This window comes from Argopecten irradians, chromosome 3 (genome assembly GCF_041381155.1).
Source record: "Argopecten irradians isolate NY chromosome 3, Ai_NY, whole genome shotgun sequence".
NCBI classification, from domain to species: Eukaryota; Metazoa; Mollusca; class Bivalvia; order Pectinida; family Pectinidae; genus Argopecten; species Argopecten irradians.
In genome coordinates, this window is record NC_091136.1 from 14396021 (window position 1) to 14412543 (window position 16523).

Consider the following 16523-nt stretch of genomic DNA (forward strand, 5'->3'; position numbering starts at 1 on the left):
ACTTTTGAGATCTTTCATGGGGATGTTATAAGTTGTGGTGTATCTTTGGCAAATGAACATTGATGTGGTGACCTGATGGATTCTGTTTAGTAAAACAATGAGTAGAAAATATATTCCAACAAAAGAATCAGAAACATTTCTTACAATAAGAATTTTGAAAAATGACCCATATGTCCTGTACAAGATAAGAACTTATGACTGAGGACAGAATATCTTATAATCTATGCTATTGTTATCCCTGGTCCCCTGGACCTCAGAGGAAAGAATCAGTTAATGTGTGTTTGTATTAAAATAGTTTGTCCACTGTCCTATTATATGGTTTAACCTTGAGTCCATTTGTGTAAAGCAGCTGCACTTGTAAAGTTCAATGCAATTCATTTTATATGATTGTCTGCTAATTAGTTAAATGAGGAAAACGAACCATGAATTGGCAATGTTTAACAGCTTCAGTTATGATTGTTGATGTCTCAGCCACAATCAAATCATAGCTCAGAGAAACGTGGAATGTAATATTGGATCAGGGTCCTTGGAGAGCTTGAAACAGAGCTTGTGTGAAGATGAGCGATTTCTGTACCAGTTAACAAGTGGGTTATTGTCTCGATTTCTGTGTCAGCTCAAGTGCCACAGTAACTGATGGCAATCTGTCTGAAATCCGCTGATGATACATGAATCCTGTAAAGTTTGGACGAAAAACATGCGGGCGTTTGTTTAGTGTGGTACCAGCACTATCAAACATTGTCATGACGTCAGCAAGTCAAGGTGTTAAAGAGGCTTGTACATCATGTGTAAGTCATCAGGAGGTTTGTTTTAAATGAAAGCCATTGATAGCACTATCTGTGTTCTCAAGATCTCAACTCATAACACCACAGTGATTATTTTTTAGTGTTCAGATGTTTGGGACTAATATTGGTTCTGTTGAACGTCTTCAATGAACCATTAACTCAGAAGAACATTGCATGCAATGTTGAATAGCTATTGAATTCCTTGGAAAATCTAGAAAAAATATTTAGAGTTTTGCAAATCTAAACAGAAGAGTTAAAATACAAAAGTTTGAAAATTTAAAATAAATACAATAGCTTCATCTAAACCATAAAAAAATTGTTGTTGACCATTCAATGTTGTACGCATATGTCTAGCTTTATTTAAAGCTATCAGACCAGTTAAATCGTACGTGAAGAAGGTATCCGCCAACCCGTAGCCCCAGGAATCATCCGCAGTTTTTACCAACAGGATGTTCTCAATATCAATCTCAATACTCCAGGTGACAAATTGAGATGAGATTTTCTCCTCTATAGGTGACTGGCAATGAGAATTAATCGTAACCCCCATTTAAAGATGTGTTGAGCGTCTACATGGGCTGACGTCTGCTAGGATTGTGTGGTAAAAGGTTATAAATCAGAGCAAAGCTTTACAGTAAAATTGACGTTTTCATGTCGTCAGCAAAAGCCATGGTGATAGTTCTCTCTGAGGGTGAGGTAGAAATCAGGCCAAACTAGCCGAGTAATCACTCAAGGCATCATTGAGGACACATTTCTATGACTGGAGGGTTGGCATTCTCAAGGTTGTCCCTTGACAGAAATAAAAGTATCTCGGACTCAATATTCTTTCGACACAACTACTGAAATGTGGAGGGAAACCCTCTTGTTTCAGTGTTATGGGACATTTTAGTATGGTGTTTTTTAAAACGCAAATCAAGTAATATCAAGAGCGCATCATCTTTTTTATATTTTTATTTTTTATTTTGGGGGGGGGGGGGAGGGGCTTATTACCCCATGAACAGTAAGGGTCGTTTTAGGCATGTTGTAGCTGGTGGCTAGCTCAGTGAACAACGCAAGGAGGCTTAAGCTGAACCACTTCAGTGTTATCCTAAAACAAGACTTAACAGGCCAGTTTTACCCCTGTTTTTCCAAGAGGAGAAAATATCATAAGAAAGTGTTGGCAGTATTTATTTCATAAACTTTTGCTTTGAACTTACATAAGGTAAACAAACTGAATCTTCATCAAAGTAAAGCCTTCCTATTATTTATGGTGGTTTACATTTGTCTATATCAATTTGATGGCCCTTGGTTTATAGGGTTGATCTTTGACCTTAAGGTTTATAAGTTTAGAGGTTCTTTTTATTGTGAATCAACAACATTGTGGTAACTTACTGCACACATCTACGCAATACAAGCATCTCCATGTACTTTGCCTTCGTTATTCTTCTAGGAATGAGGCAATGCTATCTAAATCAAAGATAAAAGACAATGGGGAGGAATGCAATTTGTAAAATAAAAAAGGAAGTTTAGCTAACTTCATAATGGTAAATAATTATCAAAATTCTGATAATTAGGAGTTTTTGGTTTTCCTCCCATGTCTATATGCTCAGAGAGTCTGGTGTGTACCTATAGAACTTGGAGCCTATGGAAGCTATTTGTATCAATGGCATGATGCCATTACTTGTCAAGTATGTGTATAGTCTCAGACAAAACAAGGTCAAGCTTATACTGTATCCAGACTGGTGCAGGCCATCACAAAACACAAATAATATCATCTTATGGTTGGCTGGACGGCAAGATTCCTAGTCCAAAACAATATTCACCAAAAATCACTCAGCATAAAAAAAATTTTGCATTAGGATTATAATCTCTATGTATTATGGAAGTCCGAAAATTTAGAATTCAGTATTTTTTCCGTTTTTCATTCAAAAGCAAAAAGATTATTCATGAATTCCAAAGGTCAGCTAATCAGTCCAGCAAAGCAAATATGATAATATACTATCTCCCAGAGTTTTCACCTAGCTTTGAATAACAGTTCTGACTGTCTCCCAAAGAATCCACCTAAGTTGGGATAACAGTTCTAACTGTCTCCCAGAGATTCCAACGAACTTGGGATGACAGTCTTGACTATCTCCCAGAGTTTTTCACCTAACTTTGGACGTAATAGTTCTGACGGTCTCCGAGAGATTCAACCTAACTTGGGATAACAGTTCTGACTGTCACCCAGAGATTCCATCTAAGTTGGGATAACATTTCTGACTGTCTCCGAGATATTTCACCTAAGTTGGGATAACAGTTCTGACTGTCTCCCAGGGATTCCTCCTAACTTGGAATAATAGTTCTGACTGTCACCCAAAGATTCCACCTAACTTGGGATAACAGTTCTGACTGTCTCTCAGAGATTCCACCTAACTTGGGATAACAGTTCTGACTGTTTCCCAGTGATTCCACCTGGTTTGGGATTACAATTCTGACTGTCTCCCAGAGATTCCACCTAACTTGGGATTACAGTTCTGACTGTTTCCCAGAGATTCCACCTAAATTGGGATTACAGTTCTGACTGTCTCCCAGAGATTCCACCTAACTTGGGATTACAGTTCTGACTGTCTCCCAGAGATTCCACCTGGTTTGGGATAACAGTTTGGAGTTTGATATAAGTTCAGTACCCTGTAAAGAGATAAACTGTACAATTGTTTCTGTGGTGGAACTTCCACTCCTCAAATAATGACAAGTTAAATACAGTTTGATATTTGAAATGACGCAACCACAGAAATATCTATTTATATCTAGTGTCTAAACTAATAACCTGTTTCGAATTGTGCTGCAAAGATACGCTTCCCACATGATATGATACCTATAGCAATACTTGTCTCACAATTTGATACTTAACACGATTAATGTATTAAATGATTTATCAGTCAAAAAGTGAAAAAAAATTTTTTACTCATTCACTGTCGGTTTTATACCTTCTTTTTCAATAACTTTGACCTAACTACTTATTTCTCAGTGTCACTTCATCATTGTCAACGTCATCAATAATGAATTGACATCATTCTGCGTTGTGATCGCCGCTTGACGTCCAAAACTGCTGTTGGAAAATGTATGCATCGTGGTCATTTTGTCAAAATATGTGATGTTTTCATGCATGTTAAATTGACCTTTAGTACTAAAAGTACATCTTGATGGACAAGAATTTTACTGATGAATGTCTTAGATTTAAGACGTATGAAACAAATTTGATGTTGATGGTAATGGCTTGATGATTATCTGCCAGGAAGTAGGCGATGTTGTGTGGTGCGAATGCTTTTACATGTATACATGTTGTCTGACAATGAGTTTTAATTTCTGGAAGGAACTATGAAGATTTGAACTCAATAAGACGTTAAATGAGTATTATTTAACCCCAATGATGTTCCCCATTAGAAGAATATGATATAAATGGATTCTTTATCAAACAATGACTTTTGAATACTAATTAGTCTTTTTGCTGATGAAAATATTACTACACCTTATTTGCATATTTTTGTAATACACGTTACCGTATCACTGCCATATTTCTATCGGCTAACGAATATGATTGTGGTAGAAACAGGTCACACTGCTTGTGGTTGTTGAATATTGAATTTATTCCAATCTCGTAAGTTATTTTTTTAAAGTTGCAAAAGACACTCGCTAGAGCTTGTGTCCTTTGTAACTTTTAAAAAATAACTCACTCGTGTGGAATAAATTCATTATTCAACAACCACTCATTATGTAACCTCTATGTATCTTATACCTAGTAAAACTGGTACCCAGAATCTAAACTTATACCCATTATCATCTTAACTAATACACAGTATCTAAACTAATATCCAGTATGTAAACTAATACTCAGTATCATCTAAACTAATACCCAGTATCTATAAACTAATACCAAGTATCTATAAACTAATACTCAGTATCTATAAACTAATACCCAGAATCTATAAACTAATACCCAGTATCATCTAAACTTATACCCAGTATAATCTAAACGTATACCCAATATCTACTAACTAATACTCAGTATCATCTAAACTAATACCCAGTATCTATAAACTAATACCCAGTATCTATAGACTAATACCCAGTATCATCACCCAGTATCTAAACTAATATCCAGTATGTAAACTAATACCCCGTATCCACATGTATATACTAGTTCCCAGTATCTATAAATTAATACCCAGTATCATCTAAACTAATACCCATTATCATCTAAACTAATACCCATTATCATCTAAACTAATACCCAGTATAATCTAAACTTATACCCAGTATCAACAAACTAATATCCAAAATATTAACTAATATTGTATACTTTTATAAAATAACCATTAATATAATCAGATTTTATCATAGTACTGCCTATTGATTGTAGACATATTGCTGTCCACCATTGATAAAATGGAAGGCTGGGAGGGGGGACACATTTTGTCTTTTGAGACATTTCTTCTTTCTTCAAAATTTGTCTCTATAATGAATGTGTTTACTTTTTGAAGTTCTTACAAGCTGCCATCCTTGGTGCTGGTGATATTAAAACCCTAAACACATCTCATCATTAATTTTGTGGGGCAGTAATTACATCAGTGCAGTCAAGTCAATGGCGTATGGTGATGTAACACTGTCGTTCATCACTACCAGGAAATTGTGCTCTCATTAAGGTTTGACGAGTATTATGGGGAATTGGAGAATGAAGTTTAAAAACAAGAGCAATGAATGTGAGATGTACTGCTCCTTAGGAAGCATATCCTACTGGTTTTAGGATCTGCCACAGTCTCTAAGGATTCAGTCAAGGATTTTAACTTGTAGTCACCAACATTTAACACCTTTGGGAACATGAGAATTATTTCACTATTTTACAAGATTTGTGCAAAAAAAGAAAATTATTACCGTAATGTTAAAACATGTATAAGGAAAGTTGTTGTTGGGTGTGGAGTCTGTGTACTTCCGATTTGTGCACGGGATTCCAGAAGTCACTGTCTTATCCCATTAAATAGATTTTGCCGTGATTTAGTGACACCAACCTTTTAAAAACAAATGATGAAAGATACTTGTCTGTGGTATTATACTATGAATTGACAACATTAACGTAAAACAGTGCTAAGCACACTCTTTTTGTCTATACTTCAATCAGCATCATACAAATGCTTGTATCGTTCATGATATTCTAAGCATCTAATCGACTTTGGAAACTTCTGGCGCAAATCAAGGTCAATAGTCAATAAAAGAAAGGGACGAAAGAGAGAAGGGTTCATTTCATATATGTTTGTGGGTATAATATTTGCGGAGTATTCTGTGCTGTTTATTGATACGAAGCTATAGACGTTTAATTGACATACACTGTATGGCTAGAGAGAGGTCTACTTTCATTTTCAATCGTATAAAAGTTTCACCAGCAGTTTTGTTTCTAGATGTAACTAACTTTATTAATTATTTGTTGACTAATATTTTCCTCTTTTTGTTCTAATACTTCGAGTTCAATGTAATTAAGAGGGTATTTTGTTGAGTTATCATTCAGTTGCTTTATCTTTTATTTGTTGCAGTGCTGGGGGAACAGCATTTCCTTGAGACTCCCGCGGACACCAGAATTGTTATGGGGCGCAGTACAATGCTCAACTGCTCTGTCGGGGATCGTGTCGGCAGAGTGCAGTGGGCCAAAGACGACATGTTACTAGGTAAGTCTAGCAAAGTAGATCAAGGTCATTACTGATTTCAAACAAAGTAGATCAAGGTCATTACTGATTTCATACAAGGTAGGTCAAGGTCATTACTGATTTCCTACATACAAATAATTTTTAGTTTTATTTCTTAACTCTTCGCTGATAAATGTTGGATTCCAGTGGATCAGCATGTTCACTGTGACTAGGCTATGGTGAGGAATACTTGGAGAATCCTTTGTGGTTCGTAGACATTCATTCCTGCTCAGATTTTGTGTCCACACTGACAAAATTGTTTGCCTTTAATTTTTTGTATTGTATAATGGTTGAAAGGGACAGAATTGACCCTACAAGACAAGAGCGCCCACCATAGCCAGACGTGTGCTGCCATCTATGTTGTAAAACTGACAAGAAACGTGATGTTTGTGGGAGCTTAATGGAGGTTACATGCAGACAAAATTCACCCGTAATTGAGCAAAATGTCAAACTTTTTCAAGAAGCTTCTAGGTTAAAAAGGCAGAGATTGGCCTGGTGTGACAGCTAATCAATGGTGTACCAGTCAGTCGGGAGTTAAGGTGATCTCTGATTTCCTCCTCCTGTGTTGGAGATCGACTTCAAACCTTACTTAATTCATGGAACTAAACATACAAAGTTATGATGTAGATCATTCTTTATTCCACCAAGTACCTAAGCGACCAGATTTTAATAAATAGGGGACATCTTAGCAGTGCTTCTTTGGCAATAACGGACTAGATCTTTCATTCAGTTGCTTTGGGAGTAAGATACTCTATGTTTTCAGATGTCTGACTTCTCTATCATTATCTAGATTTTGTTTGGTTCTTGCCATTTTCCTTCATGGAGTAGCCGCCATGTCGTTGACCTTTTGTGATGCTGAGAGTTTGCCTGATCTGAAGGGTACATTGTAAGGTGTTTGGAATGTTGGCAAACTTGACTGGGGTTGATGTAATCTGTAGTTACATGTCGTGACATAACACTGTCTGCAGGGTGTGAGGCCCAAAGGTTACCAGGTCACTCAAAAGGTCATACAAGGTCATGTGTTAAAGTATCTATTACTTGTGTGATTTATTAATTCTGGTATAATTTTACATGAAAATGTTTCTAGATAAATTATTTTATTATCTTTCATCCCTTCTGTATGAGCCTCCCTTGAACCCCTTCCTCCTCCATAGCCTTGTGTTATAGAAGACCATCACAGTCAGATTGACTATCTTTTACTTCCATTCACCATATAACAAAACGGTTAGGAAGGTAATTTGACTAGAAAGTTCTTTATCTGTATATAATGTATGATAGTAAAACTTTTTTCCAAAATTACCAATGAAAAAGTCAGGTATTTTCATATGAGATACACAGGACTAATGAGTGCAATGCATGATTACAAAATCTCAAAAATGGCCATCAGACAAATGTTAGCATGTACGGTATAGGATATAGAGCCTGAAGAAAGGATAAACTTTGATTATATGACTACATGGACAAAGAGCATTTCTAGATAATGTTGGTAGTGTGGTGGTACTCATACATTGGAGGTATTTGGGTGGTCGAATTTGTTTGTTTTTGTTCCAGTAATGTTGGAGAGGATTTGTTTAGAGTTGACTGAGATGTTACAAGATGGTATATAGGAGATGTAATGAGTTGGCGGGAAAATAAATTTCACGCTGTGTAACCTCACATAGGTTCTCTTACAACTCTTCTGCATTACTCAACACTCGAACAAAAACTAGGATATAAAAAACGTAGAAGTGGGTAAGAGAGGGGGGTATGTATGATATCTGTACTGTGTACCATCCACTACTTGCTGGGGATAGAGTCTGTCTCTGGAACATGCAGCGTAATTGTCTATTTTCTCCCCATCTCCCCGTATTCATTACATGTGTAGGATCTTTACAGTTTATATATAACCACTTTTACTGCTGAGCGTGATTTCGTGTTACGCTGTTACAACATACCCAATATACTCTCAGATCCTGCTGCTCACATTTTTTCTTCACATCTACAAAATCCTGTTGCATTATGTTCAATTACAAAGCTGATGTTTTTTTCTGAGATGGAGAACTTTTCTGGGCCCACAGGTTCTTTTAATTGTCTTTATTTCCTCAAACTTCTGGTACAGAGCCAAAAATAGCAGAGAGACCAAACATTGGTGGGCTACAGCACTGAACTGTTTGATACACTGCAGGGAGAAAAGAAATTAAAAGTCGTTTTGTGATTTTATTATCACAAATATTTTCATGAAGACAGCAGAGCTTCGATACTGTATTGGGAGCAATTAAAACTAATTTGAGGTGATTTATTTGAGGATGTTTTTATTTTTTGCATACATACATCAGATGATTACTTGCGTTGTGACTCAGGGCCATCCATACCATTTGAGATATGATTGTCAGCATAATATCAAGGAGGAATGGCCTGTCAAGACACGATCATAAAAATTTTTATGAATGAATTCTTATCAGCCCTGATGAGGGAGAATTGGTTTGATGGATAGTACCCACATCTCAGTTATGTTCCTTTTCAAGCTCTTCCAGTTAATTTCTTGTCAATTCCAGTTCTTTTTTATAGCTGACCAAACTATAGGAAACATTTAGGAATTTTACCACTGTTCTTGGATGTCCTTGAAAGACCTACACCACTATTTGACAGGTTTTCTTCTGTAACTCAAATCTCTCATACACAATTTTAAATCACATTTCTTCTGTAACTCAAATCTCTCTTACACAATTTTAAATCACATTTCTTCTGTAACTCAAATCTCTCTTACACAATTTTAAACCACATTTATTTCTGTAAGTCAAATCTCTCTTACATGATTTTAAATCACAATTATTTCTGTAACTCAAATCTCTCATACAATTGTAAACCACATTTATTTCTGTAACTCAAATCTCTCTTACATGATATTAAATGACAATTATTTCTGTAACTCAAATCTCTCATATACAATTGTAAACCAAATTTATTTCTGTAACTCAAGTCTTTCATACACAATTTTAAATCACATTTTTTTCTGTTACTCAAATCTCTCTTACACAATTTTAAATCACATTCATAAATCATAAATGATGCATACTTCTTTATAGAAGAAAGGCAACATCAGTATTATATCTTCATCATAGTGTGTTACTATGGTGACTGATATCAGCCATGTTGCACTGTCACATTGAGGACCCCGCCAAGCAAAGAGTGACAGTGCGAAAATATTACGCGACAGTGCGACGAAAGTGAGACAAACATTTTTGTCACATTTTCGGGTTCATATTGTCACTGTGGCAGGTTCATTTTGTTTCACTGTCACATTGTTGCACTGTCACATTATTGCACTGTCACATTTTGGGTTCCAGTTGACATGGGCAGCTTGGTGCCAGCTGATGGACCGCCTACTATTTTCTGAGAGATAAATTTAGAGTCAAGGTATTATAAATGTATTTTGTTGATTTTCATACCAGTGAAGTTGATTCCTAGTTCCTTATATTCTATTACTTATTCGATTCATAGATTAAATATTCAATTTCTAGCTACCATTTAACATCAGAAATGGTTCAAAATACATTATTATGCGTCGCTATAATCTATTTGACCTGTTAAAGGCCCATTACCTTTCCGGAGCAAAATATAAAGGTTTCTTAAAAAACATTAATAACACCAGAAAATGCATACCGATGATCTAAAATAAGGTTACGACACCAAACATATGCAAGATTGCCTGGGTAATATATGAAAACAGTGGAGAGTCAATTCGCTGTTTTGCCGTCTGGCGCAGTGATAGTCAACTACCGCACGGTATTTAGGACAACGGCGGGAAACATAATACTACCCGCATTATGAAAATTAACATTTTATTTATTTTAATCAAATCGTTCAGAAGGTGATGATAAATGTAGTATTAACGGTAAGTTAATAATTTTTAGGACTCTACACAAAATTATCAATCTTGTTTTACATTCCCATTTTAAAAATTAAAAGCCGTTTCGGAAAGGTAGTGGGCCTTTAATTACAGTCGTCTCAAATGCAAATAGGGGACAGGATATATACAAAAATGCGGAACGCAAAGAGCGATAATACAACAGTGCATCAGCTGGACAAAATGAACATTCCATGCAACAAAATTACCACCACCAAGGGGACAGAATTTTCTGTCGCACTGTCGCAAAAATTTGTCACATCGCAAGTTCAATTTGTCGCATAGCACACTGTCGCTCTGGGGGGGGGGGGGGGGGTCCTCAATGTGACAGTGCGACATGGTCAATATCTGTCACAATAGTGTTCCAGAAAGGATTTAATATTATTTAGTTGGTATTGTACCATATATTCAGTATTTTTCACGTGGATGATATTTTTCTGAAAAATACTAAAAGATGGGTAGGTCATATGTTTTGTTTACATAATCTTGATTTGAATTCAAATTTTGAATTTTGAGACTAGTAACAACAATACAAGATGTTAATTGTAAGGGAGGTAAATCTTGCACTACAAAGATGTGTACAGGATGTATCTCCTGGGATAAGCACCCTTATAAGAACTGAGATATCAGGACATGAATTTCTGCTGGTGTGCATGGTGAATCACTCTGGAATTGACATCATTTTAATGGTACAAGTTCTGAAATTCTGTCATCATACAAGTTCTGAAATTCTGTCATTGTACAAGTTCTGAAATTCTGTCATTGTACAAGTTCTGAAATTCTGTCATCATACAAGTTCTGAAATTCTGTCATCATACAAGTTCTGAAATTCTGTCATCGTACAAGTTCTGAAAATTCTGTCATTGACAAGTTCTGAAATTCTGTCATCTAAAGTTCGAAATTCTGTACAAGTTCTGAAATTCTGTCATTGTACAAGTTCTGAAATTCTGTCATTGTATAAGTTCTGAAATTCTGTCATTACACAAGTTCTTTTATTCTGTCATTGTACAAGTTCTGAAATTTTGTCATCGTTAAAGATGCTCCACCGCCAAGAGAGCATAAGCAATACCCACCAATTTAACAATAATTGGTGTTTAATTGTGTACATATATGTCTAATTAACACACAAAAAAAGTATAAGATAATTTATTTTACTTTTGAGACATGCCCATTCAGTACTTCATTCCATATAGGACATAGTGGCATGGAATTTTTTCGGGATGCAATTAATTATTTTAAATATTTTCATATTGAAGTAAAATGAGAAGCTCAAACTTTTCAATGGTGTAAAGTAAGTAACTTTTGTAACTGAAGAAAAATACTAATTCTTCTACTACTGTTTTTGATACCAAAAAATGCCATGTCAGCGGTGGAGCATATCTTTAATGACAGACATTGATTTCTGCCTTAATATAGAACTGTATGTGATCTATTTGGTATGAACAATCATTTTAGGATAGAGAATTCTGGCTCCTGTTAATGTCAAGAGGCCAAATGTGTAAAAATGGACTGTTTTAGTAGAGGCTGTCAGAGACAAGCTTGGCTGCAGTTATTAAACAGCTCTTGTTTTAAAGTTTATAAAAAATGAATTGACGAAGAGAATGATAATCGTCTACATTTAGAATAGATCGTTTGTGGCCAGTTACTATACAGAATAACACCGTAACGAGTAATTACCATGGACTACAGGATATCATTACACAGTGTGTTATATCTAGTCCAGCTCTCATTACTACACAATAATTACACTCATACCAAGGAGAAAGTCAAAATAAAGAGGTTTAAAATTGTTTGAAGGTTTAGTTAGTGGAAAACATTTACACATTTTGAGGATAATTTGAAAGATTAGTTGTTGTTGCTGCCAAGAACAGGAATTATCTACAAAATGTCAGCACATTTGGGGAATCTTCAGTCACATTGAGTATTGGGTGTAGCCATAGGTAAATGTCATAGGTCAAGGTTAAATGGTCAAAGGTTAAAGTTAAATGTAGTAATTATTATAAGGTCAAGGGTACATGGCTAAAGGTCACTTGTAATAATGAAAGGGACAAAGTTTACAAATAAGTTTTAATCTGGATTTATCAGTCCTAGACAGTGGCATCAGTCATAAATGTGATATCACCAATACAATTTTGTTGAAATTTTTGATACCTTCTTAAAAGTTTTGCTTGTCACTATTTTTGTAGAAAAGATTTAAACGATGTTTATTTTTGCGTTTATTGTTATATCTTTGCTATGACGATGCATTTTGTTGTTGTGTTAATTTTCAATAGATTTTAAAATGTGTGTTTGTTATATACTTGCTGTGACGACTGGAGAGTCATTCCCCGATGTACCAAATAACCAACACATGTAGACAAATAAAAGCTAAACCTTATTAGCAGACAAGTGCTTTTAAATTTTTCATGACGACATTAAGATGTGTACTTGTCCAAGCCTTTCACCAACTTGTATCTTATCCCAGGGTTCACCATGTGGGCATACGTATCCTGTATTGACCCAGTCTTGACTGAGTTACAAACCATCATACGCCGCTTAACTCACCAGACTAATGCATCAAATGATTCCATGCATTTGTCAAATCGGTGTTACAGAAAATGGCTCGAGTCAGCCGAGTGTGAAAACCAACGAGTGTAACTGTCGCTGTGAGGTGCCTTATTGGATTTGAGCTTTGTGGAGCATTTGTTTTCAGCTGGTATTCAATTTGCTGCAAGATTGAGAAATGGCCGTTGGAATCATGGAGGATCATGATAGGTCCAAGTCATCGTGATGCTTCGTGGAATGGTTACAGAACGCGAACTCAAGGTGTTAATCAGAGAGAAGGGCTGCCTACAAAAGAAAGCAGCCAGAGACTCGCCATTTAAAGCCTGCAGCATGTGTCACGTAGGAATGATCCCTCTGGACAGACGCGGGTGTGACGGCACATTTCTTTCCAGCTTCTGTACCACTTAACACTTGTGGGATAGAGACCATCAAACAACACCTTGGATTTAATCACAAATAATTTAGGTGCCAAAGATTTTAGCTTAAAATAAATATTGCAAGATGTTGTTAATTTCATTAGCGTGATTCAGCCCCTAGTCTTCATAACATCCTCAGTAAACTCCTTACTTAATTCATTTTTCATATAAAGTTTGATTACATAAAAAATATAAAAAATTTATTTAATCAAAATTTAGCTGGTTATAACCTCTAATTCAATTATTTTGATATTTTGGTTTTAACAACAAGTTTCTCAATTATGATAATGATTTATCATGAAGGTAAATTTATTTCACCATAATTTTAAAACTTCCGTTACTAGAGGATTGATAATTAAATTTAAGAGTAAAATGTCTGATTCAGACTCGAGAGGTATATTTGACTGAAGCATGGGGATTGGGGTTAATTGAGCACAAGTTTGATGCAAATTTTAGTCTGAGAGGGAAATCAGGAGTTAGAGATTGGCCTGATGTAACAGGATGGAGTCACCATGGCGACATTTTAGAGACTTATGATGTCATGTTGAGTCACCTGAACATAATTTGCATATCATTACAATTCTTAGTGTATTAAATGGGACATTAAATAAGATTTGGTGTTTGAGTCATATAGATAAAATGTTCTATTGCCCTGAACCCTTATCGCTCCCTATCCAGCTACTAACATTGCTACATAAAGTTTGGAGGATATTATAAAGTATATTTTGATATCCATCCATCAAAACAAAATGTATTATGTTACATGTGTCTGTATTCATATTAATTCATTATCTCTTTCAATAAAAACTTAACTATTGTACTCTTAACAAATTATGTCCTTGAATTTCGTAATAATTATGGAATGAAAATAAATCCACGAGATTGACTTTAGACATCCTAAGATGATGTATGTAAATAAAAGCCCTAGCATCACATTAGGAGACATTAAAGTACAGCTGTATTGAGAATCAGATTTAACGATTCCCACCTTAGTCAGTAACCCATACAAAAGGTATCTAGCTGGAGGATATATACAAGATTACCCTGCCAGTTTTGTCTATCTATTGGTGTCCACTCCCATTCTGCCTGAAAGGTACCCTACTGTGCCAGGCTCTACCCCGGTACGGTTCTAGGTTGTGTCTGGATATCCAACATCCCCACCCTCAGACGACCAACCTCAGAGCACACTACAGCTACATCTCCTCCTTATTAAGACCACTGTCTCCACCGTCTCCAGGTTCAAACATAATTTGACCTATGTATGCAGACCTAATGGTTATGAGGAACATTTTATCTTTGTGTGGCTTTGATGGTTTTTATAGATATTTTTAACTGGTATTGTCATACAGTCATTAAACGTATTGTCATTCCACAGTTGTTTGTTGTTTTGTTTTCTACAGTCATTAGTTGTTTTGTCATTCCACAGTCGCTAGTTGCTTTGTCGTTCCACAGTTGTTACTTGTTTTGTCGTTCCAGAGTCACTAGTTGCTTTGTCGTTCCACAGTTGTTAGTTGTTTTGTCGTTCAACAGTTGTTAGACGTTTTGTTGTTCCACAGTTGATAGTTGTTTTGTCGTTCCACAGTCATTAGTTGTTTTGTCGCTCCACAGTCATTAGTTGTTTTGTCGTTCCACAGTCATTAGTTGTTTTGTCGTTCCACAGTCATTAGTTGTTTTGTCGTTCCACAGTCATTAGTTGTTTTGTCGTTCCACAGTCGTTAGTTGTTTTGTCGTTCCACAGTCATTAGTTGTTTTGTCGTTCCACAGTCGTTAGTTGTTTTGTCGTTCCACAGTCATTAGTTGTTTTGTCGTTCCACAGTCCATAGTTGTTTTGTCGTTCCTCAGTCGTTAGTTGTTTGTTGTTTCACAGTTGTTTGTGTTCCGCAGTCATTAGTTGTTTTGTCGTTCCACAGTTCTAGTTGTTTTGTCTTCCACAGTTGCTAGTTGTTTTGTCGTTCCACAGTTATTAGTTGTTTTGTCGTTCCACAGTCATTAGTTGTTTTGTCGTTCCACAGTCGTTAGTTGTTTTGTCGTTCCACAGTCATTAGTTGTTTTGTCGTTCCACAGTCTTAGTTGTTTTGTCGTTCCACAGTTTTAGTTGTTTTGTCGTTCCACAGTCATTAGTTGTTTTGTCGTTCCACAGTCATTAGTTGTTTTGTCGTTCCAGCATAGTTGTTTGTCGTTCCACAGTTGCTAGTTGTTTTGTCGTTCCACAGTCATTAGTTGTTTTGTCGTTCCACAGTTCGTTTGTTGTTTTGTCGTTCCACAGTCATTAGTTGTTTTGTCGTTCCACAGTTGTTAGTTGTTTTGTCGTTCCACAGTCGTTAGTTGTTTTGTCGTTCCACAGTTGTTAGTTGTTTTGTCGTTCCACAGTCGTTAGTTGTTTTGTCGTTCACAGTGTGTTGTTTTGTCGTTCCACAGCTTAGTTGTTTTGTCGTTCCACAGTTAGTTGTTTTGTCGTTCCACAGTCGTTAGTTGTTTTGTCGTTCCACAGTCATTAGTTGTTTTGTCGTTCCACAGTCGTTAGTTGTTTTGTCGTTCCACAGTCATTAGTTGTTTTGTCGTTCCACAGTCGTTAGTTGTTTTGTCGTTCCACAGTCGTTAGTTGTTTTGTCGTTCCACAGTCGTTAGTTGTTTTGTCGTTCCACAGTCGTTAGTTGTTTTGTCGTTCCCTCATTGGTAGATAAAAGTTCACTAAGTATACATGCCAAGAGGATAAAACCCATTTATGTAATGCTATACGGATTGACAACATCTTCATAAAAAAAAATTGATTACAAATTACATAAAAAGATAATTTTTGTGCGATATCTGCTGCGACATGGGAATTGCTGACACATGCCTGCAGGGATCATAGATCTGCTGACACAAGACACTGGGGACTATCGCAAACTCATTACCAGGGCGTTGTCACAATTTGTCATGCATAGATATGGTATTAGTACAGTTTAATGACTTTGATAAGGCTTTACAAGATAAAACTGCTAATGGTGTCACGTTTCAACATAATAGGATAAGGTAGATGGTAAATATCACAATGGAATTACATGCTTTAATTATGACATGAAACAGTCCATTAGGAGAGAACAGCTCTACCGAGATAAAACTTCTAGTCAAATCGTCCCAGGGTCTACCAACCACACATACTTTCTTCCTATTTACTAACAACATTCAGATACCCCAAAACTTGTACACCAAATTGTAGAAA

The 16523-nt window shown here is 36.0% G+C and overlaps 1 protein-coding gene across 7 annotated transcripts in view; it reads left to right on the plus strand.

Annotated features, from left to right (window-relative positions):
• Nucleotides 1-16523, plus strand: part of LOC138317616 (nephrin-like) — a 132894-nt gene that overhangs the window by 91251 nt on the left and 25120 nt on the right. For all 7 annotated transcript variants that reach the window (XM_069259406.1, XM_069259405.1, XM_069259399.1 and 4 more), the window contains exon 4: nt 6323-6454. In XM_069259406.1, coding sequence (XP_069115507.1) covers nt 6323-6454 — 132 coding nt within the window. The remainder of the gene's footprint in view (nt 1-6322; nt 6455-16523) is intronic.